The 27,759-nt window shown below is 39.8% G+C and overlaps 1 protein-coding gene across 2 annotated transcripts in view; it reads left to right on the top strand.

Annotated features, from left to right (window-relative positions):
* The first annotated feature begins 382 nt into the window (after positions 1-382).
* Positions 383-27,759, top strand: part of plppr1 (phospholipid phosphatase related 1) — a 43,674-nt gene continuing 16,297 nt past the window's right edge. The window contains exons 1-3 of one of the 2 annotated variants that reach the window (XM_018680624.2): positions 383-748; positions 14,164-14,273; positions 24,444-24,632. In XM_018680624.2, coding sequence (XP_018536140.1) covers positions 14,214-14,273; positions 24,444-24,632 — 249 coding nt within the window. In that variant the 5' untranslated portion in view covers positions 383-748; positions 14,164-14,213. The remainder of the gene's footprint in view (positions 749-14,163; positions 14,274-24,443; positions 24,633-27,759) is intronic. The other variant, XM_018680623.2, reaches the window with a different exon arrangement.

Genomic DNA, 27,759 nt, shown 5'->3' with positions numbered 1-27,759 from the left:
TTCTTGTTCCTTTTTGTGCTCATTACTGTCATCTATTTCTTTAACAACAACAGCAACAATAATAATAATAATAATACTAGTCTAACTGAGAGACATTATTATGTAAAAAAATATTAAAGTAATTTCTTGCAGATAAATTTTAATGCTGTCAGATGTGTTTTGATTAATTATTAATATATAATTAGTACCTCTTTCATTTTAATACATCTCTAATAATATTGAATTTACTCAGCAAACAATGGTATCAGCAGCCCATATCGACATCAGCCTATACCACAACAGCCACAGATCAACAGACCGTTCACCCTGTCTATCTGTGCACGTGAGAGGCACCATGAATATGAAGCAGCCTTGAAAGGACATCATGCTGCCTCTCTGGGACAAGGAAACGCAAAAGAAGGGAGTTTTCCTAGAGGACCTAGAGGTCTATAGGGCTGACTGGCTGGGAATATGCGGGCTAGACAGCCGACTTGCTTGTAACACAAGGTTCCTACACAGAATTAAGTACGCTCCACCGGACCCGAGTACGCGTCTTGTCCCCGCCCCCCGACAAGGCACAGCATCCATCCTCATGCGCTCACACGCTGCGTGATCCCCATCACAAACCGAGAGCGGCGGCTTTACTGAACCGATGGAGTAGTAGTACTAGTAGTAGTGGGAGTGCACACGGCTTCCTTTCGCCCTTATCGCCTCATTGTTCCTTCAATGGATTCGCATTTTCTCCGGAATATTGCTTCATCCCACCGCGGTGAGTGTGTGTGTGTTTGTGATTCTTGCAGATGCTGTGGGGGGAGAAATAGAGGAAACGGGACTGTGTAGCTATTGTCTGTTGCTGAAGCAAGTTCGGATCTTAATCAAGTCACAAAGCAGGACTCTTGTGTGTTATGTGTGTATCCAGGCGCGTAAAAGGAAGCGGTTTGTGAATGGAACAGATTTCACCTCGGATTCAGCGAGAATGTGCGGAGAATAGTGTTTTAATGATTGAAGAGAATCGATATCGGCATTTAGACAGACACCTGTCTCTAGCAGCAACAGTGACCGCCCTCCAGCGCTTATTTACGCTCTCACAAATATCAATTTTTGGCGATAAAGTCTCCTCAGTGTTTCGCATCCCTCACTAAGAACAGAAAACGGAACATTTGCGCAAATGTGTCGCCTCCGTTGCCGAGCAAACGTGTCTTCAGTCCAGCAAATACATTTTTTGGCCCGTCTCCCCGCCCCCCAACCTCAGAGGCTGGCTATTCCTCCTCCACCAGCCCCCCTAGCCATGCACGGCGCAGTTGATGCCTCTCAGATCACTGAAAGACTGAAATCCCATGCTTATTATGATGCCTTGATGAGTGGAGAGGAGTAACCTTGAAATTAATTCAGTATAGCGTGTGTCATCCTCCTCCCCTGATTGCTTCTCCTATCATCATTTTCAGAGACCGGTGCTGTGCATGTGCAGCCTTGGCCCTAGCTTGAGTATAAGAAAAATAAATATAAAAAAATAATACTGAGGTGAACCTCATCTTCTTTTAGTGCACCTGAAGGATAGACCAGCACAATAAGAATAGGTGAGAGATGGATTTATTTGCAAAAAGTGTCCGTTTTGATCCTTTGTAATCTCATCATGCTGCAGCCCTCTGGCATCACAATAGGTTACAATGACTGCAATAAGCTTCAGTTTGCACATAAGGGTCTATAATAATAATAATATGTTAAAAATCAGTTGGGACTGAGACCAAAATCTTCAGAAATGCATCTAATCATTTGTCAATTTGCAGCTGAGAGGCTTTGTAGATGAGCAGAATTGCCCCTCAGACTAGTAACCAGTTGGTTACAGGATCAGAGGTCAATGTTGTGCTGCTTATGCTGAATTACCTGCGCTCTAATGTCTGCTCACACTCCTAGAGACAGGATAGTCATATTGCTTTTACTCCCAGTCTTCTTAACTGCTTTTGTGCGTGATGCCATTTGTATTGAATTCTCCTCGTGTCCCTCGGCTGAGCGCTGAAAATAAAGACAGTATCACCCACCCATATTTCTACCAGCCATTTGTAGCTGGAGCCTGTGCATTTTGCTGTGTGTGTTTTATGGTGTGTTTTATAGTGTGACAGGTGTGTTCATGCTCGCCCCTGTAGTCTAGCAGGCAAATGGTATTATTCAGCAGACAGATGGCAGGTGGCTGGGCATCAGGTGAGCCTTTCCTCGGCTGTCAGCAGGGCCTGCTCAATGCAAGACACCTAGTTGGCATACACCCACCACGCCATTCTACATAATGGCATAAGTGTGAATTTATGCAATGTGTGTGAGTGTGTCTCTATGTTGTCGATTGGAGTAAGTCCACACATGCGCTAATGAATGCACATAGAAGTGTGTTTTATACTGAAAAGCTTATTTTGCCAAAGGGTGTGTGTTTGCCTTTCCTCCTGACCAATCAGATGACAAAGCAAGCTGAGGTCACAATGACATCATTGTGCCTGGCAATGATATAGTATGGTGATGTTAACATCATCTGCAGCATTGATTACGTTTTCTCTAACTAGTCAAGATTGTTGCTGTTATTTATAGCAAAAATATGCTTGTCTTAGCATCCTTAAAGTGAAGGACCATTAGAGGGTTGCTAGCTACAGAGCAGAAGATCCCATGGGGTATGTCAAAATTAAATTTAGCACTAGTGTATGATTGCTTCTTCACATAGTGAACATACATGTGAAAACTCAACATGCCTTTTAAACAGCAGTGAGTGAATGGGCTACTCAGGGGAACCAGATACACACAATTATATTGTGTCTGGCTATTTGGAATACACTGCTGTCTTTTGTAGCCACAAACACACAAAGCTGCTACAGTGCTCTTAAGACACGGGGGAAAAAAAAATCATCTTAGTTGCAAGGTGCTGTTTCCAAAATATGTTACAAATTACAATAATTAAAGGGGAAACACCAGCCGATGCATTATATTGTTTAAAAAAAGAGAGAAAAAAAGAACGCCAGACGGATATATAGTAGTGAGGAGGAAGCAATGACCTCTGAACTCTTGTCTGATATCTAATGCTTCTTCCACTCCCACACTGGAGACCGCCTATTGATCACATGTGCACACACACAAACCTACTCAGACTACCACATGCACACACAAACCCTTTCCATGGTCCATTGCTTGCAGGTATTTGATTACCATTAAAGGTGGCGGGTGGCGGTGTTATTAGTGCAGTGGGGGGTGTCCTGATTGGGCAATAGATCTGTCACTGTGATGTCTCAGGGGAATGATTGGCCCTAAGGTGAGATAAGGCCTGCCTCTGGAGATTGAGTGGCCCTCCTTTTATCTATAAGAAGGCTGATACATACAGGTGATAAGGTATGAGAGGGACAGGAAGAGTGATAACTCTGGCACCACCTCATGAATATTTTTGCTTGATTTGCCAGAAGTCAGGCAATCGAGCAGCAGGTAATGTGGCTAAACATTGATATTTACAAGGATGCTTGATTAATTTGAGGGTGAAGTGGTATGTTGTTGGCTCAAATGGGCGTTTTTATCGCATGCCAGAATGTGGCGTGAGCTTCTCAGCCCAGACTCATCTATATAATTAGTCAGAATGTGAATGGGAGCTAATGGAGAAATACTTACAGTAGCAGCCAAATATTCTTGCTGGCTGCGCACTCCAGTTGTGTTTTGTGTTTTTTATACATGGTAGGTGACCATATATGAGATTACTAAACCTATTTGGGCGGAGACTGAAAACAAATAAGGAGTTAAAACCGAAAACGTAACCTACTACACCACTACACGTGTACATAATTCTATCATCTGTTTGTCACTGCTCATGTTGAATGAATCCTCTACGCTGCTCCAGCTCACCAGCAGATGTTGCAGCAACTTTGGTCGTCAAACGCCTTACCTTTGCCGTGCTCATTAAGCTATTCAGGGCGCATGTAAATTCTAATGTGCTAAGACAGAGGGCAAAGTGAATTTTAGATTGCTTATATAATATATACAGAATATAGTGTCAGTGAAAAGATAGGAGTGGGTGCAAATTTGTTTGGGGAGGTGTGAACTGAGGCAAAGATGCATCTGTGTGACCCTAGGGTTTCATGAATCTACTTCATAGATGTAGAGAGATGAATGGGAAAAGGAAAAATTTGCTTTGCTTTCTGTCTGAACTTACCCCTAAGCAGTATGACAGACCTTGCAGCCGTTCTGTTGTGAAGCTGGCATGTTGTATTGTGCTGCTTAAGCTAAGGAATTAGCTTGTGTGTGTCACACCTGAGTCCAAGTCTGTGTGTCTTTTGAAATTTCTTACCACTAATACTGATATTAATGTACATGAGTCTTGTCAAGTCTTAAATGTTGGTGAATAACTACCAGTAATAATAATGCAAAATTCAGCATTTTTTTTTTTTTAACAAATGAGGTGCTGCATATTTTAGGCGGTGGATTCACAAGGATGTAGTTGGGGTGGATGGTGGTTATACAAAGCCCACCCACATACAAAGCAACTATCACACCAGAGATCCGGGTTTGCATCCACAGTCCTGTGTGAGTTTAGGTTTAGGCAACAAAAGTGTTTCAGTTAAGGTTGGGGAAATATATGTTGTCTTCTTCAAACACATTGTGTCTGAAGTCACTGGGAATTTATTTTTTTTTTTACATTAAAGGAAAACCTAGCCTGGTTCCTGTTTTCTTACCTATAAATGTAATTTCTAGGAGACAGGGCTGAGTTTTTGGCAAAGGCTTGATTTTCCCATGTGGTCACATCCTTTAACTAGCTATCTGTTCTGCATAATGCTAATGCTGCACTAAATAGGAGATATTTGTGACTTGTGGGTGGCAGAAACAGATTTACTACTCCTCTATCTCCTATAAAACTTTTTTTGGCACGTATTAAATGATTGTAAGGATAATGAGAAGCTACAGTAGCATGATATTGTAGAAACACTGAGAAATCTTGTGAGGGAAAGGGTTCCTTATCTTCCGCCGGTTAAAGAGGAAGGCACTACGATGGTTCTGATGGTTGTTATCGGACTGAAAAATAGCTGAACACTCAGAGATCAAGAGCATGTTTGATCTAAATATAGATGGAGATGTTACAAGGCAGCGTAAGAAGAACTTGCATGGTATCACTCAGCATTCAACACACGAAGTGAAAACACACACACACACACACGCAGAAGCCTTGGAGCACTTGTGGAAATGCATTTTCCCAACTTAAAAATTTACATGAATACATATGCAAATTTACCTGAAGCACTAGCAGTTGTTTACTAATGACATTTGTTGGGATGGAAAGTAACAACCACCAACCCTGCTGGATTAATTCACTGCATATACTTAACCAGAACTGTTCATTTGAATATATATAAAACAGATTTTAGAGGAAATTCAATATTACAAAATCTTATTTGGCCTTAAGCCCCCTCATGAACAATCAATAAGTCAATAAAAGTAGATTGTATTGAGAGGGGATAACAAACCACAAGTAAACAGAGAGGCACTGACCCCATTCAGATGTCACCACACTGTTTATTTCCTCTTAGCCCAAATTCAATAGGAGAATTTATAGTGCTAATAAAGCAGCTGATAATAAAATACTGTGTGTCTTTGTGCAGTTGAGAAATGAGCAGACAGAGATATGACATTGAGGATGAAATGATCAAGGCCCTGGCAATGAGCTAAAATGAGCTTCAGAGACAAATGCCACTTTGCTTTATCAGGAAAAAGACGTGAGGGTGAAACTGAGGCCAGCATGTGAGGCAAAGCCTTGATATGTGGAAATACAGAAATGTGTTTGAAGACTTTTGAGACCGTACGTGTTGCTGGTTAGCAGCATCTGATAAAACGAGCTTAATATCTCTTTAGCTCTTCTCCGCTGCTTCTTCATGTCTGGTTTCTCTTGCTGTCATTCTCGTGGGGAAGGTTTTTTTTTCTTTTTGAGAAGTTGGGATTCTTTTCTAAAAGGATATCCCTGATCTTCTTTTACTTTCAACTTTGTTCTATTTCAGATCTCATCTTACTTGTCTCTGTGTTTGACATTCATATGTCCTCCATTGTATATTGGTGTTGTGCAGATTTTCCAGCTAAGCTGTCTGTCACAGAGACCAAAAAGTGATTCCCTAAGTGATCCCTCACAATCAAGTGTTGAAGTAATTTTTTTAAAAACTCAAAGCTGGTACAGACCTTAATTTAGAAATGTCCAGTGGTAGGGACTGAATTAGATGGTAACCTTCATCGTGGCATAACAACTGTGACTTAACATGTATCATAGATGCACGAGTGTTCACCATATATGTTTTCAAAAGGAAGAGTCCTCCATCCAAACAGCTACATAGGTTTCGTGAGGCGACCCTTCGACCTTCATTGTCATGATAAACACGTGGCTAAAGTTGTGGAACAGTCACGGGTTTGTTATATTTAGTCACAGAAAGTACTTGGTTATGTTCAGGGAAAGATAGCAGTGTGGGTTAAAATAAGATCTTTGTTAAAGTTTTGGTCATTGTTTTGGTTACATTAATTAACACACATTTAAGGTTGTGTAATGGTCATGGATAGAAGAAACGATGCTGACCATTGGTTTCAAACTGAAAACAAACAGCAGTCTCCTGTGAGAAAGACCTGTGTTTTGTTGATTCATTCATCCACCCCAACCCTCCACCTAATGCGGACTTTGTTGCTCTATATACCATCACCTGACTTCCTCCTTTACTCCTTTCATACCTTCTATGCAGTGTAATGCAGATATAGCGTAGTGCAGTTGATATGTACTGTAAAAGAAAAGCATCTGGCTGTAGAACCACTTATGTTAATTAAGTTGATTATAAGACTAGTGAATATGAGTTTTAGTCAGCATTTGCTACATAATGGATTGAGACTAGGTCAAAGCCAAATTCAGATTTAAATCCAGAATTCAGGAAAGATGCAGTCTACACGTCTTCCCAAATGTAATAAGTAGTGCTTAAGGGAATGTTTTGACATGATCTTTGGGCAGCTCGTGGTGAGATTTTTTTTTCTGCTTTCACAAGTTATAAAGGCATGATCCCTCACCAGCTTCCAACAGCTGAATACGGGCAATTAATTGTGTTTGCTGGAATGTGTGACCAATCCAAGGGCTTGAACCTGGGGCTTTGTGGTGATGAATGAAAACTTTGCTTTTGCACCATCTGTGTATCAATACAGTTAGTCTCACAGGACTTTTTAATCATGTATTTGTTACATTTTCTTTACTCACTGTTGATTCAGTTTATTTTACTGCAGAAGGGAATTGCACTTGTAATTGACTCTTGTGAAGGTTTTGAAATTAACAATATTGTATAGAGGCTATGAACATTTTCAGTTCAGTAATATAAGAAACAGTATGGATATTTGAAATCCAAATGCTGTATGTTGGCTAAATATAACTTTCCATATGTGCAGCGGAGGCATCAAGAGCCGTGGCTGCCAGTATAAGAGAAACCATTTATGAAGACTTTGCTTGTAACTCCCACTTAAGATGACAAACAGTATCTCCCAGAAGAGAGAGCAAAAGATCTTCTCCCCAAATGAGCCAACTTCTAAACCATGATTTCCGTTTCACTTCATCTTTTTTTCCTCTGCTCCTCTGTGTTAATCTTTCCCATGTCTTTTCCTGTCCCTTTGTGTTTCTCACTCTCACGTCCCTTTTGCTGTGTCCGCTGTGAGTCCTTGTCCTGTCTGATGTTTAGCTCTGCGGGGAAATAGGAGAGAAAAGATGACGGTGTTATTTTATGTTAACACACAGTTGTGTGTGTACAGATCTCTCCACAGCTTCTTTGTGAACAAACTTATTAATATTATTTTCTACAGTCCAAAAAAGCAGATTTACCCCCCTCCAAATGTTTTAAGTAAGCCACAAAGGAAGTATGAAAACAGACTATTTATAGCAACAAAGATGCTCTGTTGGCAAGAGTGGGTAGCCATGGGACAGCTCTGTGTCTGTGAGGGAGTGTGTGTGCACTGTTGTGCAGTCAGCAGACGAGGAATTCAAAATGAAATTTATACACCTCGTTGGACATAAACCTACTCCTAACAGTTATGATTTCAGGAAGAAAAAAGTGATTTTAGTTGTAGAATAAATGTGAAAATAACCATTTGATGACAGCAGGGGCATTTTAAGCACTGTAATCAAATAAAAAAGGCACAGCAGTGTACTGTAGAGTAGATCTGTACACAGACTGACATGCTGAGTTGGCCTGTTACCTAGCAAATATGTTCCTCAGTTTTGATGGAAGTAAATTCAAAATAGCCTAATTTAGGTCTATAACTGTACAAAGAGCTTCAATGAGCATACAACAACAAACAAAAGCAATCATTACGAGCAGTTCTACATCCGCCTATGGAAAGTAGCTAATGTTGTTAATGGTACATTTTTAAATAGGTCTGTAAGACTCAGTCACAGACCTAGTTAACAATGATTCCCTACAGGAAAAAGCAGCAAATACTGACAGTCGGCAGGCTGAAGTGGGCAAATGTTTGGCGTTTTTGCTTAATAAATGACTGAATGTTGAATAGTTTTAGCACTGAGGACATGTCTCCTCTAAACTAAACTAAGGCACATTTTAATTCAGCTAGGTATTTTATGTACGGATGCTCAAACTGATCAAGAATCCAAATAGTTCAGTTACCTTTTGCTACGATTTGAAACTGCTATGTTTTGAAGTGGCCAGTGCTGCTTTAAAATTCTGGCATTTGTGAGAGTTCAATATCTGATGCTCCTCTGTTCAAGTACAGAAGGAGAGAAGGGCACAGGGCTACACCACCGGCATGCTGGCAGTGATAACAGGAGGTAATATTTCATTTTTCCATGCCCGGCTTTTGACTCTCAGCTCTATCACCAGCTCTGTCATCGTGACAGCTTAGTCACATTCAGGCAGTCATCACAGTCAGGCAGAACAACTCAGCTGGATACCAGGAGATGGTCAATCAGATGATATTTCTGGGCTCAATATTTCACAGTCAGCTCCTGCCATCTCTGAGAGGAGAGCAGTCACGTCTAGACAAAGTCATCACTGCCTGGCTGAGTGGAGAGGAGATACTGATGTATCCTGACAAGGCCTGTAGGCTGTTCGTTTGATGAGATCGCCGCTGGGAAGACAGTCTGATCACCTTTCATCTGACTGTAATTAACTGGCTCCTGGAATTGGAAGAAAAATGATCTTTAAAACATCTTTTGAAACTGTGATATCCCGAGGCTGGGGAAAAAGGGAAATCATGTGAAGACCTTACTTTGACTAGGTCCAATTGTTCAGCACTTTGACTCCTCAGAGCTGCAAGGCTGCTCTGGTGAGTGAGAAATAATGAATGGAGTGTAAACTCTTTGACATTGAGTGTGGCCCCCTTAAATTTTCTGATTTGAATCATCTGTCACAGAGCCCCGAGTCAAATCATCAAGCTCACAGTCCAACTGTTAAATTGCCAGTTTCTTTTTTGTCTGTTCCCTCTGCATGATTGCCCACAGAACAGGACCAGAATAAGAGCTGAGACTGCACAGTCTCACAAAAATAGACTACATGTATCAAAAGGTTTAAGGTTTGGACCCACTTTGAACATCACAATGATGACACTTGCCAATCATTTTATGCAAATCACAAGTTCTGGGCTGGGAATTGGAAAAGGAAAAACTGTGAAGAAATGACCTTTTTTTTTAAATTAGTTTTAGATTGCTTACACACCTGTGGTATGGGTCAGTCTAAAAAAAGATATATTATTGCCTTTTTCTGGTCTATTTCTTGTTCAGTTGTATTTATTACAAACAGTCCAGAGTTATATAGGACTGACTGGTAATTCATTTATTGGGCAGTTTTGGTGACTATCATTCTGTGCTACATGGACCAACATGGAGAAATGAAATTTCAGTGACGGACAACAAGTCAATGTAGCACTTTACTGCACCTTATATGTTTTATTTGTCTTCTCTGCTGTCTAAGAACTTATGGAGAATTAACTGATTATGAGCCTTAATAGCCAAGACTGTACCTGAACCTCATATCTCATAAGGACAGATAGAAACAGGAAGAAAAAGAGGTGTCTTGTCCTGTAATATTAAAGGGAGGAATTAATTAAGGAGGAACTACCTCTGTTTTACCTTCGTAATTCTTTGTCATTGGTCAGGGAAAATGTGAAAACATTGACATGCATACTTGTTTCCATGGTTACCAAACGATCTTGCATGATTGCATTGTTTGCTCGGACATCTGTTGGCCAAATGATTTAGACGCACTATATTATATGACAAGCTCAATTCCAGGGGGCTTTTGTTGCATGTTATCTTTTCTCTTTTGTGTGTGTGTGTGTGTGTGTGTGTGTGTCAGGATTTTTCTTCACGTTCACAAAACAGATGTTTGTCTTGTGGTACGTAATGCATCGTACATTCAGGTTATCTGTTAACTATGCACCAGTTATGATATTTGTCGCAGTTATAATCTACTGCTTCTGACCACTCAATGTACAGGAAGCTGTATATTATACAAAATTCAAACAAATCAAATTTCCCTGGGATAGAGATTAAAGAAGAAAAATCACAGTTGGCTACATGAGCTGTTTCCATTTGACTAGCCTGATAAAATCATGGTTCAGTGGAGCAAGCTGCTGAAATTATGAATAATTGATTTCCTGTTGGTGGTTGTTGTAGAGAAATTAAAAAAAATTGCAGCATATCATGGCGTATCAGAAGTACAACAGTGTAAATGTGATTAGTGTGGTCGTTTAATTTTGGGGGCTTTTTTTAACCACATTACAAGCATGACTGCTCAATTTCTTCTCTATAGCTGATGCTTCCCCACCTGCCACAATCTGAAAAGTCACTGAGTCACTGGAGGCCGATTACACTGTTAATGTGCGCTGTGACGGATAGCGGGGATGTCTAGCAGTAGCTTTTTTTAAAGGATTTACTCAGCGCAATTAAATTCACATGGCATGTAAGACTTTTCAGGCAGGCTCTTGCAGTTTTAGCGAACTAGGAGAGACCATCCATCAACCTCCCCTGACAGCTATCCACCCTGCTGGAGTGTACTCAAACAGGAGACACAGAGTTGAAGTTTACACTGATCTGCCTGTAAGAGGAGAGAAGGCTAAACTACAGCATTTTCTTTTGCAGGTAAATAGTGTAAATTGTGCCTCTCCTCTTACCTTCAGTCATTTGTGCAAGTGTTAAAAGCTTTAAGTATCACATAGCAGGGTGGCAGGTCTCTGTGCTGATTTGAAACCGTTGGTTTTTCATATACAGACAACAGCAGACATTTGTTTTGCTTAAGCTCAAGCAAAGCACAGCAAGAGCTGTGAGAGCGACGGTCAGATTGTTGCCATCTAATGTCGCCTTGATTAGCCTGGATTGACTGTTAAATGAGATGGGACAGGCACTCGGGGACTGATTAGACCTGCCAGCCTAACTGTCTGCCAGCATCTAACAACTCAGTGAGATTGGTGCATTTGGTTTCAAAGTGGGTTTACAGTTTGGATCAGAAGAGCTTCATGTGAGGTATTCAGTTAACAAACAGAACTTTACAATCTGTACTTATGATACAGCAACTACAAGCAGCTGTACTGACCGTATTGCAAATGCTGCTACACCTGTGACTAAAAACAGACCAGAAACACTGCAGCTAGAACATAGTTTGGGTCCCTGTGATTTTAGGGACAAAGCAGCTTAACTGAGAAAATAATAAGCAGGTTAATCAGTGGTGAAAATAATAATTAGTTGCGGCCCTAAATACATCCAAACATACATCACTGATTTGAAATGACACATTTAGAAAAACACTCAATGGAGCAACAAGATATATGTGGTTCCTTGCCAAAATACCATTATTTCACCTCTTTTGACTAATGCCATCTAGCTATAACATGCATAAGGAAACCCAAGAATCATTATGTATTAATTTTGAATGAATTAAGTTTTAACCTTTAGTGGTTTAACTGTCTGTTCTGTGTGACTGATGTACAGATTTTTGAGTTTGACAAATCTTCTATTGACTTTCTTGGAAAAAAAAGTGTTGATGATGGGATGGAAGTTGATTTGTAGACAGAGTAGTTACTTAACATACAAATGCTACAGAAAGTAGAGATATGCCTACATGTTTCTAAAAGGATAAGTGTGGGCATTGTAGTTGTTCCCCCTGAGCTGTGTGAGATTCTGACTGCTGCTGTGAACTTTGTCTGCAGGATCACAGCAGCAGTCTTTGCTTTTTTAAATCACAAAAACTCCATGCCTCCATGTTTTTAGGTGGTTCACTGCTATTTAGTAAGGTAGCAATCTTTTCAACATTTGAGCAGAAATATGATGTTTTGATATTCAGCTAAAACTGGCTCTGTCATCTCTCCAGTGGTTGAAATGAGCAGTAGTTGTTCAAAGACAATTCATCATCTGGTGCAAGAAAGAAGGAAAATCATTCAAAGTGTTATAAATGTAGAATTTGAAACACTCCATGGCTCCTTTTTCTCTCTCCAACTTGGCTCTACAACAAACCTCCTCCTCTCCACACTCACTGCCTTTACTCACATCTACACTGTACGAAAAGAGAGAGCTCAAATTGGGAACAATGTTCCTCTTAATGGTACAATTACAGTCCCATAACACATTTATGAACATTAAGCATCTGCAGGGGGCCATAGCTGTGTTGATTAATACCAATAAATCAACAGTTGCTATAGCAGATACTGACATTTCTGGCTTTCCAGAACATTTTAAAAACCCACTTAATCTACACCCACTGAATCTGCACGACACCTCCTACTTTTACTGTCACTGCTCAGAAATTAAAAAACAATGCTGCAAGTGACTGACAAGCCATTTCAGCCCTGGCGAGAGCCAGAAAAAGCAAATAACGCAGCAGTTTTATTTTTTTCCAGTATTTGTCTCTTGACTAGAAATTTCTATTTGACTCGCACTCTCACTAATCAGCTTGCTATTCTCCAAGGGGAAATACCATGTTATTGTTTGTGACAATTAGAAGCCATAATGAAACACAGTAAAACATGATGACAGAGGGTGAAAGCAGTGGTTTCTGTCAGTGTGGTTGTGGCCTCTGCTGGTTGCTTACAACAAGGGGGAGTAAAGTCACGTTAATAAATCTGATATGATTAGAAAAGTATTATCTCTTGAGGGCAAATTTAGTCTTGGAATCAGTGTTGTTAAAAATATGACAAAAGAGGCTTTAACCGACACAGAGAAATGTGTTAGAATACAATCAGGATCAGAACAAAATACCAACATCAGAGTAAAGCTAACAGTATGCAGCTGTTCTTTAGATTAAGTATTACCCAGGGTGTTTAAAGATTTAACAGATACATTTATGAATTGCGTTTTGTAGAGAATAGAGCTTTAATATGGGAACTTGCCAGTTTTCATCACCGAGGTCCACAAAGCCTCAGTCTGCCTCAGGGCTGCCTGTCTCCACCCAATCCCTATGCTTCATCTTGCAGGTGGTGAACTCAGCGGTTAATAAGATTAATGAGATCACTTAAGTCATTTATCAAATACCAAATATAAGGATTTTCTGTTTGAATAACTTTTGGACTTGGATTTGACAATTAATCAATTAATAAAAAATAGATTATTTGATAATGACAGTGATTGTTAGTTGCAGCCCTAACGAGAACAGCTGCTGGTGCCACTACCAGACCCAGCTGTGGCAACTGTTTAGGAATCCTTCAGTCTGCCTCCCTAGGTCATGCTGCTCAGGGTGTTCTTTGGATCCGCCAGAGGGAAGTGAAGGAAGAAGGTCATTTGAGCTGTCACACTTGTCCTTTGCCACTGGGACAGCTGAAATATAGATAGACAATGGATAGGTGAGAGGTGATTTTCCAAATGCAATGTTTTAGACAGATATGGCGCTTTGCTCGTCATCTTTGTGCAGAGTAAATGACAGCAGATTTGTTTTTTTGTTGGGGAAGAAAACCTCGCCTCACTCATTGTCTTTACTCTCTATTCTGTTGCAGATATATGGGAAGACATTAGAAAGTTTAATTTACTGTCACCAAGTCTTTGAAATGTAATAATATGTAATAAAAGTTTCACTCTCTAGCTGTAGGTGGTCAGTTTTCATCAGTAGTCCATATATCAGTGAGTGCCATTAATAACATACATTGACTGTAATAGTTAGAAATGGCGTCAGTGAATTTCTGTCATTATCAGATAATGAGTGCTGACACTTGATGTTCCTGTCTTTACAGAGTGAGCTGCCGTGAATCCTGAGAGGAGAAGTCTCCCGACAGGAGACAAGATGGCGTCCAACAACACCCTGCGCAGCTACTCCATCATCCCATGTTTCATCTTTGTAGAGGTGAGAGACTGTGTGTGTGTGTGAGTGAGTGATAATCTGCCTGCGTCCTTACAAAGTGCAAAATTCATGCCTATGTGCATTTTAATCCTGGTGTAGGGATTGTACATTATGAGCTTGTGTGTGTGTTTTGAGTGACAATTTAACCATTAGCAAATGACCTCCTCTGGAAAATTATTCACAGCTAACCAGAGCGTAAAGTGTTGGAATGAGTGGAGAGTGTGCGTGTGTGTGTGTGTGTGTGTGTGTGAGTTGTGCTGTTCCTCCATACTCCTCCATATTTAATTACCATGTCAGCTGAAAGTCCTTAATCAGAGAGATGTCTCAGGATGCATTGCATGCATTACTCTCCTCTGTCTCTCTTTCTCTTTCACACTTTCCCACTCTTTCTTTCTTTCACACACACGCACGCACACACATGCTTTTCAGAGGAAATATCCTACATAGTGGTCTCAGATGACTTTACTGTTACGCTCTTCTGTTTCTGCCTCTGCCATTATCTAATGCCTTCTTCTCGACTGACCTTTGCGTCTCACTCATATGATGGTGTGTCCTCCAAGATATGTGATTTGGCGAATAACATAAGTGAAATTTGACTTTTGTATATGATCATTTCCCCTTTGATTCGTGATGTTCTACCTTGCTGGTTTTGGAGCAACCTCATGGGATATGTCAATTTTTTTAATTAATTAATTTATTTTTTGCCTGCAGTACTTCCTATGTAAGAATAAGAACCCCCCCAATGCATTGATTAGTCAGATTTCAGTCATTTAAATGGAGTTTTGTGTTATTGAGCAAGGAGAGATAGCAAAGAGTTCGGTCATTATTTCTATTTCAATTTACCCAAAATGTATGTTTGCCATTGATACTTTATCTTTTATATTAGCCCCTCAGCTCTTCAACAGCCTGCCACATTAGCCAGATAAACCTGTTTTTAAAAGGTCTAATATATTGGTTTATATAGTTTAGTACAGACAGATTAGTGGTGTATGGTTTATATATGATTGTGCACTGCCATCACATTAGATCACATATAATCAGTTAAAATGCTACCTTTACTCATATACAGTTAAAGTTAGAAAAGTTAAATTACCCTTCACAGAAAAAAACAGTGTATATGCAAGCACTGTTCTCTCAGCAAAATGTTCTTCTTCTGAACTGTGACACATAATTAATCATCACAAAGTCACCCAGCCTCTGTAGAAAGTCCTTCTGTTGGACAGCTTGTCATCATTGTATAGCAATTTGCTAATTTGTGGCTTTCAAGTTTGTTGGCTGGAACTCAGCGTGAAATGCTCAGTTGGAGATTACTAATCAGAAATGATATAGCTTCATGATCAAAAAACATGCCACCAGGGATAATTGAGGTTGGGATCAATATGACCTGTAACTTTGGCTTTCCTAACTATTCTTTTCATTTGGAATTTGCACGTTTATACTTTATACTGTGACACTGACTAACAGTGAACTGGAAAACTGGAAAAAAATGTGTTTAATCTGTCTTTTAATGATCAGAGTCACTGTTGAACACTACATCATGTACTGTAGCTTGTTCCCACCAGTTTGAGACATCACTGTTACCACAGAGATGTTAACATCTTTCATGTCCCCCATTGCTGGTAGTCCAACCAGAATCAAGCAAATTAGCAAGCAACTGTCATTGGTTATTGATGAAGCTCCAGGAAATTAAAACCATTACAGTTCCCAGTAATGGTTATTATATTGCTTTATTACATCAGTTTGTTTCACTGTGCAATATAAAGGGAGAGGGAATTGAAAACTATTATGTTTAATAACGTTACCCCCCTCTAATGTACTTGAATCTGTTATTAGCTCAAGATTTTAAGTGGTTGAGTGACATTTCAGTTCAACTTTGTCATTAAAGGAACACTCCAACAATTTTATACATCAAGTTCATTTTACCTGTCAGAAAGAGTTTTATTCAGCCTGTCAGTTGTGTGTGTCTCCAGTGGGACCTTTTCTAGTCTGACAAAATCTACCTTCATGATGTCATCAGGGTTATCTCAGCCTTGGAGACTACACATTTTTGTTGTTATTTGTGTGTGTTACAAACTGGGGCCATGTTGTTTGTGAGTGTTTACGGGGCAGGGAGGGTCTGCCGAAAGATGCTATTGAATTGCATTATGGGAAATGAAGGACTCATGGCTTGACTCATACTTGAGATTAAAAGTCAAGATAAACTGGCTTCTGTTGCTTCACTTTTGACTATTAATTTTTGAATCTGTCTCTCACAAGTTCACCAACTTCATGGAAACGCAATGCTAAATTGCTGGAGGGCAAAATAAAAATTACATGTTAATTGTATTTTTATGGTATTCACATACACAGTATATCCCAATATGTAGACATAAGCATTGGTTTTTAGTCACATTTTGCTTGGTATTGCCAGCCTTGTAAAATGATAACACATGAATATATCGTCACAGCATGATACCAATCAAAGTTACAATACTTAATCGTCACCCAGCCCTATTACTTAGCGCAATCTGGTGTTAAAAATGTTGAAGATCAGTCAGACACAATATCCAAAAAAAGTATCAAGCCATGTGTATTTTCTCCATATTGCAGTAGAGCAGAGGACGAATGCTCCTGAGAGAGATACTGTAATAGCCCACTGAGTAGCAAGTTTTTTTTATTTTCATTACTTTATCTTCACTTACTCCCTCTCTTCTTCACACAGTTCTCAAAGGCATCCTATCCATCTCCCTGTCTCACTCTGCTGGTCCCTGTTTTCTCTTTCTCTCCCTCTTTGATGTCTCTGTCACATCCTAACAGCCTCATTTCTCTCTTTTCCCACCCTTTTTCTGTTGAACCTGCTTCCTCCCTCCGTCTCTCTCCTCATTCCTTCCTATTTCTCATGGTGTCACTGAGCCTCTTAATTCCTTCCCTTCCACCTCCATTATCCTGCTCTGTATCGCTCCATCTCGGTGCCCCTCACTCTTTCCCTGCTCCTTTGTTTCTTTCTCTATCTTTTTTTTCTCCCTTTCTGTTACTCACCCTGCCTGTCATGAACAGAGCGAGGCAGAGGGACAGGTGCCGGCACGTGACCGAAACACAACGTCCTGATTGGAGCAGCTTGGGCCTGTAGTTCAGTGCCAGAGGCAGTGTGACAGGGAGGATGTTTATTTATGGTGATTTGTTTATTTAGTCATGAAACTTGTTGCTTATCTTTAACCCATTGCTTATTGTAACTATGAGTCGGAGAAACAGGACTGTGAGATGAAAGAGGATGAAAACAAGAAGTGCATGAGAGGACAGGGGGTGAGTGCAACAGGAAGGTGGGACACACAGGAGGAGAAATGAAAGATGAGATGGGGAGGATGAAGACAGTACAATAAAGCCTGGGGGTAGCAAAAATGGTGAGAAATTAATTAAAGGCATGAGCTGTAAAGGTGAGCAGTGAAGAATGAGGAGAGAACAGATATATCCTGTACCTCCCCCTGGATGAGATTATGTAACACACAGAGCCCCAGGCTTTCATTAATCTAACTGGGACCACGTTGACTTTTCAGGTGTTGTGTAGAAAATTGAAAACTTGCCTGCCTGCGTTCACATCACCTGCGCCAGGCTGTACGGAAAAGAACCAATCTCCTGACTAACATTTGTGAAAATTACCTTTGTCATCCTTAGACATAATTTTCTTTTCCTCTATCTTGCTCAGTCTCCTTTGCCAGTGTGGTGTAATGAATGTTCTAGGCTGTCATTATTTAAAAAAAAAACATCCCCCCAGAGGGGCCGACTGTTTTTGATGTTGCTCTGTCTCTCTCTCTTGGCTGCGCTGACGCAATATGATTTTTACTTGGGGGATTCTAAAAAGGGGCTTTTATCTGGGGAATCACATGTTAAATTTAGTTTTAGAACAGCACACAGCCTAATTAAAAATGCTAGTTTTGTTTATACAGTTTAGACAGGAAGCATGTACTTTAAATCACACTTGAAACCACCTATGGTGTGAACCGTTTTGTCATTTCAGGTCTGTTTTTCATTGTTGCTGTACATCCTGCGAGGGATGAAGAATTAACTACTACAGAATATGATAAACAGCTGTCTGCCCACAAACATTGTGTTGCTGTTGCTTTCTTTTCAAGATGCTGACCAAAATTATAAAAAAAGGAAAAACTTAAAGCAAGACTAATAAATTTTCACTGAGAGGTACAAAACTTTTGCTGCTGTCTGGTAATAATGTATGAAGTTTAGCTCTGTTAATGACAATATAAGTTAGGAATACAGTCAGGGAGATGGTAGCCTGGAACTTAACTCTGTTGATTACAAGCCAGGTCACAAAGGCCTATGAGATAACGAGCTACTGACCAATGAATTACTAATTAATCTAAGGGACTGATAAATGAAAGAAAGCTATTAGAACATGTCTGATAATAAACGTGGTCACTCTAAGTGGGAACACTATGACAAAAATTACTATGAGGTAGTTTACGCAGCTTAGTGTTATGTATGCTATCACTGAGTAAAACTCTAATGTTAGTTTACATTATAACAATCATTCTCCTAACATTAGGATATTGAATCATTCCCACAAACAGCAATCACAGAACAATATAATTCCCTCAAACTGCCATGTAAACACAGTAACCAGTGCATAGTAGAGGCCAGTGTTGGAAGTTGTGTTACTGGTCAAGCTGTCATCTCTGAAACCCAGTGGCTCTTCAATTACTACCCACATGTTTGTTGTGGTATTCTTCCTTTTTGTTCTTCTTATTTTTTACGGTGGCTGGCAAACTATGAAGTGACTTACACCTGCCACCCACTGCTATGGAGTGTGCCAGTGGTGTCTTTGCCTTTTGGTCAGAACCTTTGTTCACACCTTGTTGCTTGGGGACACATGTGATCTCTCATCGGCACATCCGGACTCACCTGACCATTAAGCAACCAAAACGAAAGTAACAGTGGATCATAGGGGGTCGCTTTATGACCAAGAGGCCACATTTCCTTCATCTGCAAATGTGCACTGTGGTTTTTATCGAATTTGTGTCACAATCTGTCTGTGGTTAGCTCCTGATTTACTAACGCAGCAGAAGGAGAGCTCATACTGTAGGCACAGTTCAGCGGTGGGATTTCTTCGAGTTTGCCAAGTCTAGAAAATAGATAAGATGGTGATCTTGACTGCAACTTTTACACCCAACGCAGTCAAATTCCACATAAAAAAGAATGTTATTACTAATGAAAGTATAACATTACAATTAGGACAACTTTATGAGAAATAAAAAAGAGATGGAATAAGACGTACAAAATACACTGGGGTCCAGCAGCTCAGATTGCAGGAGGTGGAGAAGGAGATGGTGTTGATGCAGCTGATGTTTCACTAGAATACTGAGGCAAATGCAATCAAAAACAGAGGAGTACATGAGTATTTGTGCAGTAAGTGACATGCAGTAAGGAAAAAGGCAAACTCAGCTGTAACTCCAGCCTGCTTGATTAATACATCACGTATTTGAGGCAAAATGCATCACATCTGTGCCTGAGGAACAGGCACAAAAGCCTTAGAAAATCTGGCCCTCAATTTTTAGGCAGACCCCACAAAGATTGGATGAGCCCTCTTGAAACCCTGAATATCACAAGATGCTGTACTTAACATATTAATGAGTCTGGATGAGGAGAGGAGCCGTCTTTGTTATAGCTGGGACTTTTTTTTTCTTAAACCTAATTAAAGCAGTGGTTTGTAAGTTCTTTTCAGTGAAGACTGTAAAAGACTGTAAAAGATTCTGTGTCTTGTTTTGGGGCCTGAGCAGCTAACTATTCATCAGTATATCATAGTTTTTATGAGTACATGTTAGAAAAAACAGAAATGAGTAGCTGTCTTCTGTGTCACTTTAAGACAAGTTTGACAACAGAAGCGTAATATCACGGTGTAAAACCGGGCAAGCCAGGCTAAGATGCCCATTTCTGTCAATCTTTTTTTCCAGTCTACTAACACAACATGACAGTGAAATGAAAATCTAGGGCTTGGTGTTGGATTTATATAACATTTTCCTGGTTGTTTTCATGGTGTGAGGGAGGAGATGGGCGGCGGGACTGACAGTAGAAAGATTTTTGGAGTGACGGAGATGAAGAAGAGAAGAGATTAGGAGGGTTGGAGAAACAGGAGTGATGGGTAAAAAAATTATTAGGTTTTGATTTTTATTATGATGAAACTCTGTGTAGAGGGTAATTACAAATACATAACAAAGTCTTTTTTTTTTATCAGAATGGTTTAAAACAACCATGAAAGCAAAAATATCTATCAGAACTATCAGTCTTATGACTTATACTATAGACTTGATGATAGACCTTACACATTTCCAGTACCTACAGGACCCAAAGGACAGTGTCAGGTGATAATGTTACATTATAAGTAGCTATATGATCCAATGTTAATGTGAAAATATTGATTAAAGCAGTTTTTAGGTTGAAAAAGAGGATTAGAAGATTCACTTTCTTGGACACCTATTAATAATTGAATTCTAAATGGTAACACAAGGAAATTCTTGTCCACTCCCCTGAAATGATATTCTTCCCCCAGAAGGCACTGAAAAATGTAGCCTGTTAAAACCTAACAGAGGCAGATGGCTGCATCAAAATGCCCCACCAGACTCTTGGGTAAAAGAGGTGAATTGTACCCTCCAAGGGAGAAGGATAATGGCATGCTGCAGTAACTTTGTATAACCATTTTACGACAGCCAGTCCTGTCAGTCTGCCCTTCACACAGCTAATGCAGCATGACGCAGGCTGCGGAGTGAATATAATGGAGCCACAAGTTATGCCAAACAGAGAAAAGGGACACTTGTCCAGGTGTAGAACTGTCACAGAAAAGCCAGCTCATGAAGAATTTACAGAAATGGGGCGAGTGGCCTCCAGGGATTAGACTGCACCACTATTTTTTTCAACCAAGCTGGCAAACTTCAACATCTTTATCACAAAGGTAATTATAGGGCTGACTCACAATCAAGTCAGGTCTGCTACAGACTGCAGAACAGACAACAGAAGAGTACAATCAGACAGAACAAGCTGAAATTGCTTGTTTCTAGTGGCCTGTTTGGTCATATACCACAGCCCGATGACTTTCCTCATGTCTAATGGCTCACTGGTTGTTTATGGCTTTCCATGATTTATGGTGTGGAGAAGTATAAGGAGGTAGGGTGAGCGATAGAGGATGTATTCAAGCTTTATAGAGATCATAGAGAATGTGACTGGGAGGAATAAAGTAGGGAAGAAATGGTCCAGAACTTGCTCAAGGGCATCTAGATCGTGTGAACTAACTCAGTACTTTCTACCAGCACACTTAACTTTTTAAGCTGCTGCTGAACCCAGGCTGATGAATTACCAAAAATTGTGGTTGCTGTAGTAAATGAGCTTGAGGCACGCTTTAGTCTTTTTTCTAAAAATGCTAATAAGGTGCAGGTCAAAGTAAATGAAATCACAGTAATAATAACATTCAACAAGTGTACCCTGGCGTAGGCCCCTCTAGATAATATACCCAATCCCTGTCTTGGTTCTTCCTTGTAAACCTGACATATTTAGGTATGTGATCACACAAGGTATTACATGGCATTTCTACAAGTGAAGGAATTTACATATTTTCAGAGGAGACCTATGAATAATTTTGTAGCCGATTACCCTGCTGGAACTTGTTTGTGGAGCAACATGAAAACATGAAATTAACCCATATCTGTCTGTCTCAGTAATTTGGCTGCTGTGCGTGGACAAGCTGCTTAAAGACAGGGGAGCAAGAGGATTTTCTATTTGTTTGAGTGTCTTTCCTTTGCTTGTTGCTGTTAGTTATGAGTAACACTGTATGGCGTCCAGCTGAGTATTATGGTTTCTAATACCAGTAGTTATACCAGTAGTTATTAATGTATGTGTAACTGTGTCTAAATGCTCTCCACAGCAGGGTAGCTTCGTAATAACAGGAGAAAGCAAGAAATATCGCTAACTAGCTTAGTGTTAGTCAGAGAGCTGGCATAGAAGCAAATGAAGCATACTCAGGCACACACAAACACAGGCACACACACACCTGGACATCTCTGTGTCGCCATCTGTCACTGGACCAGATCTGCCAACATTTCTCTCCTGTTCTCAGTTGCTTTCTTGCCTTCGCTGCCTGATCCCCACTGGCCATATTGTCCAGTCTGGTTCACACACCCTCAATATTTTTTACACTAAACAACAGTTCATTCTGGCCAGCTAATTTGATTGGACAGGACAATTTGTTAATAATAAGTGAAATAGCACTTATATGTTTTACTTTTATTCTTGTAACTGACTCAAAATCCACAAGGAATCATATACAGATCACTGTGTGCTGCAGCCTATGGCAACATAAAAGTGCTATACCAGCTTTTTACCCCAGCTTGAGGCTTGTAGAACAAGGCTATGAGCTTTTGCTTGAAGAGTGTGTCTGAGAAATCTATCAAACAAACAAAAGCATATTTCTCAGTTCACCTACAATTGACAGTTGACACACTTATTTTTTGTCAATACAGTGAATGTTAACTGTGGTACCTGGTGCTGATGTTAACATATAGCTTCTCACCTGTTTTCCCCCTGAAATATAATACAACAGTGTATCAACAATGGTTGCTTAAATTTACTGAATGAGTCAAAAGCTCTGTTCTGTTATGGGAAGCCTGAGTTTTCAACTTTGCACTTCAGTCACTGGAAACAGACTTAGACATGTTGCAAACTGAAAACTTGGCTTAGTGGACAGAATTGCAGGCTGGAGTTGTGGGCGTCATCAGATATGTGGAAATGCGTGGCCAACCCATGCTTTGTTTCTTTGTTTGGAGTGATGATATCTATCTAGTATGATGCTCAGTCATGTAGACTACCCGTAAAACAGAGTGCAGTATGCTTTCTGCGGATTTGTTTAGATTAAAAATATTTATGTAAAATGCAATCATATCAATATTAAGCAGTCTTAATAAAAGACAGTCTTAATATGGAGTACAGCCCTTGTTTTGTGTAGATTTGTGTTGTCTTCCTTTTTAAGTAGTTCTGATCCTTCTGCAGTGCCACAGCGACACCTGGTGTTGGAGAGAGGTGTTACAAAGAGCTGGGTTGACTGAAGAATCACAGGAACCATTCATAATGTCACTACTTTATGATGTTTTAACAAATACAAACATCAAGCAGATTGCAGTTTTCAGCAAACAAAGGTGAAAGGAGAATCTGACATGTTTGTGGTAGTAAATTGATACTTCCAATGGAAGAAAAAAAAACATTTTATTAATCTATTCTTTCTTCCCGTTAACTAGAGGGAAACTTGCCACATTTCCACTGTGATCACCAGGAGCTGAGTTGCTGTTTCTCTACTACACTTACCTTTATGTGACTAATGTTTAAATTAAATGGCAGTGCTCTTGCCTGACTAAGACATCGTCCTTCTTCCAGTTCCTGTGACGTTGTAGGGCCTTTCTTTTTTCTTTGGCAGCCTCAGCTAGCATTAAAATATGAAAACTTCTCATTACACTGCATGCCAGCAGGTTGGCTGGACTGACGGTATTGTTGGCACATAAGTGGCTGAGTGACACAAATTCAGATGATTTTCAGAAACCACATTAAACGCTATGCAATGTCTTACATTTTCTGTTTCTGTTTCTGGTTCGTCATCAGTGTCTAAAGATACCAAACATATATATATATATATATATATATATATATATATATATATATTATATATATATATATATATTTAAATTGCCTGCAGCTGATTCTAGAAAGAGAGTGAAAGGAGGCCAGAGACAAAAGACGATGTTAGAGGGATAAAAGGATGTGGGGGTGAGGGAGGAGAGGAGGTGGTAAGTGATGGTGGTGGTGCTGCTGCTGGTGATGGTGGTGTTGGTGGGGGGGTTGCTTGTGCACGACCAGAGTTAGCATGAGACGGAGAGAAAGAGAGAGAGAGAGGGGAAAAGAGATGTGGTTTTAGAGGATTTATGCAGTTGTTTTTTATTAAAACCTGTCAGAACACGTCAAAGCTGATAGAGGAGCGGAGTGATGTTCAGGGACAAGCCACAAAACAGCTCATTCAAGGAAATTCCACTTTTTCACTGCTGAAACAGAATCAAGGAGGACAACTAACAACTCTCTGTTTTTCTTCCTTCCTCTTCTCCCCTTCCTCAACTTTCTCCACTCTCTCGTTCCAACATGTTTTTCTTCCAGCTCGTCATCATGTCTGGCACAGTGTTGTTGGCCTACTACATGGAGTGCACGGACCTTTTCAGTGTGCATGTGCAGGGTTTCTTCTGTAATGACGCTGAGCTGATGAAGCCGTACCCTGGCACGGAGGAGTCCAGCTTCGTCCCCCCCCTCATCCTGTACTGTGTGGTGGCTGCTGCTCCCACTGCTATAGTGAGTAAAACCCATTTTATATGTATTTCACGGCAGTGTCTAAAACCAGTGACTTCTGAAATGGTTGTACCGCATGCCAGGCAATAATCTGATGTGGCATACATACTGTACGTTTATTCAGGCTCTTTGCATCTCAGCCTCCTTGCTTTTCTCTTGAACTATGATTTGTTGACTCCTTACAGATTTTTACATCTGAATCCAGTTTTTTTCTTTTAGAAACCAGAACTACTTAACATCTTCATTTACAATTATCATGTGCTGCTAACTTGGTCTACCTTCTCAGTGTTTGAATGTTACCTACTTTAAAGAGTATAGTCTATACCTGCTCTGTATGAAAAGTGCCTTGAGATTACTTTTGTTGTGATATAGCGCTATATAAATAAAATTGAACTGAATTGAATTGAATTGAATGTGCACATAATTACACAAGTAATATTTAATACATAGGCCATCTATACAGAATAGAAATTCAGGCATGTATCCATCCTGTCTGTAAGGTTCTGCAGTTCTCTCTATCCCCTTCAGTTTTACTGGCAAAATATAGAAGAAAATGTCATGGCAAACTGTCTGACTAAAAAGCCGCTTATGGGTTAGCTGAAAGGTTTGGCACCAATTTCACAGACTGAACTATTGACTCCGTATTGCGATCTTTATACAGTATCTCTTTGACTTGTCATTCGCTGTCTGGTACTACAAAACACCATACTGAATGAAGCAGTGAAGTGTGAAGTTGTAAAGTCATGCTGTACAAGGAGCGCAATGATGTGATTTCCTAATCCATGCAAAAAAATAAACACAGAATGACATAATGTGACCATGTAGTATGTCAACAGACATTCTCAGTATCTCCAAGCACTGAAAGGCAAGTGGATTACCTGATGTAGGGGATGTTTCACCATTTACCAAACAGGCTTCATCAGTTCTGGATGAATGGGGCACCCGTGCATTGTTGGAATCTCTTCAACATAAACAGAAAGATTTGTCTTTGACACTGTGCCTGTAGAAATAGTACAGCTAAATTCACTGTCATTTCACAGCTGACAGAAGATATGTCCCTCATCCATACTATATATTAATTCTAAGCAGGTATTGATACTCAAACCAGACATGTGCATACTACGGTCGTTTTATGAGGGTGCTGTTGACGGACACTATTCTCCCTCACTGCAGTGCATGATGAAAATGGACAAGCTAGTCATAAAAATTTTGTTGTTTCTTTGTGAAGTGGCAGTGATTGATGTCCAACGTTGCATGTATTGCATCATTTCCTGTTAGTATAAAATAGTATGTTTCTTTTTTTGTATACCAACTGCTAAAACTGTTTACCGTGACTATTATCCGTGACTATTATTATGTAATGTAAAACAGAAGAATTGGTGCATAGTATGAATTTGGGAAATGCCAAGAAACTTCATTCAGTAGGCCTTTATCATGGCAGACATGACATGACCTTTATTCATGTCATTAACACTGTTAACAATGGCTCTGTTCCATTTAAGTGTCAGCCAGCACACAGTACACAGTGGCAGGCCCTTGACATTAGTAAAGCTACATGGAATATAGCCTTCATTAATGTTACTAATTACGTCTATGTTGTGTTATGACAAGTCAAAATATCTGCTGTGAAAAGGGTCTGTTAGAAATAATTCTCTGAACATTTCATGACTGGTCCAAGCTGTTAATTTGTAAAGCTGCGTGACGGGGTTTAGATAAATATAGAACAGTGTCTACATTATGCAAATGTTATTCAAATGCCTCAGACAGAAGTAGCAACATATAACCACCAGGTGTCAGTGTTGCTCCATGCTTCTTGACTCCAACCGAGCACACCAGACCAGCCACCATATGTCTATGGGCTCCTGGGTCAGTACATTATTAAACCCATGTCAGATATTTTCTGAACACCTCCTGAAGAGTGTTTGCATGTGCCTATTTAATATTAAAAATCTTTTTTTTCCACATTTGAAACAGATCCCAGACTGCAGATATACAGTAGTCTGATATGGTCTGCTTTAAGTAGCTGATACTTAAGGGGCAGACAGGCCTCAATGTGTTTTAGAATCATGCAGTTCATACATGTTAAAGGATGCTGTAGTGTGTGACATCACTTAAGATATGCTTTGCTAGTTGTACAAATGCTAGCTTTGAAATAATCAATTCCACAGATTGCCTTTGGCTTTGACTTCATTTTAACTGAAATGTAAATAATTAGGGATTTGACTGGTGGTGTAGTGGTATTGTACCAGTACGCAGTGTATCCTCCTCTTTTTTTCTGTAGTAAGTCTGAACATATGAATCATTTTCACTGATTTATGTATCTACTCCAACACCAAGTCAGTAGGAGAAAAACTGTGCACCAAGGAGACCGTTATTTTTTGTGATCTGTGTCTTCTGAAGAATGAGCCAACCAGAACCAATCAGCTAAATCTGTCTGTTTCAATCAGCACTCCCTTCCCAGTCTTTCCCGGTGTGAGCGCTGTGCATTGTTACATTTAGCAGGTGAAATTCAGCTTCACATCCTGAGTGTAATAACCTGTTTTTTGGGGTTTTTTTTTCTAACATGTTTTTTATACTGAGAGCTTGACCCACTGCAAGTAAAGAAAAAAAGACACATGTAAATACACAAAACATGATCAAATGACGAAAACACAGTATCAGTTTGACAACATATATGCAGCATAACAAAACATACTATAAATTTAGAAAAGAGAACCAAGTACCTGCTGCAAGTTCCATAGAAAAAGGTGGTACAAAGTCACAAAGCAAAGTTTCCAGGAAGCACCAAAAAATGATGAACACAATTGGGTTGTTGCCATGGTTGTGGTTCGTGGAGTTATTTACTCCATGATGTGATAGAGGCTGTGCTAGCACCATATACACTTCATATTTGTGATACATTAAGTGTATAGTGGATGTCAGCAATAATATCTCAGTAATAGTATCTCAGCAGGCTTTTAGCAGTGTATTTTATGTGTTCCATTTACATATCTCAGTTTTTACCTCCTTTCCCAACAGACAGCTTCCTTTTCTATTACGATGTCAAGAGGCACTTAATCAGGGATGTGATTGTTAAAGATGTCTCATTCATGGACACACACCACTATTTATCTGTTTGTTATGAGATATC

This window comes from Lates calcarifer, linkage group LG9 (assembly GCF_001640805.2).
Source record: "Lates calcarifer isolate ASB-BC8 linkage group LG9, TLL_Latcal_v3, whole genome shotgun sequence".
NCBI classification, from domain to species: Eukaryota; Metazoa; Chordata; class Actinopteri; family Centropomidae; genus Lates; species Lates calcarifer.
This window is presented reverse-complemented; position numbering and strand designations above follow the sequence as displayed.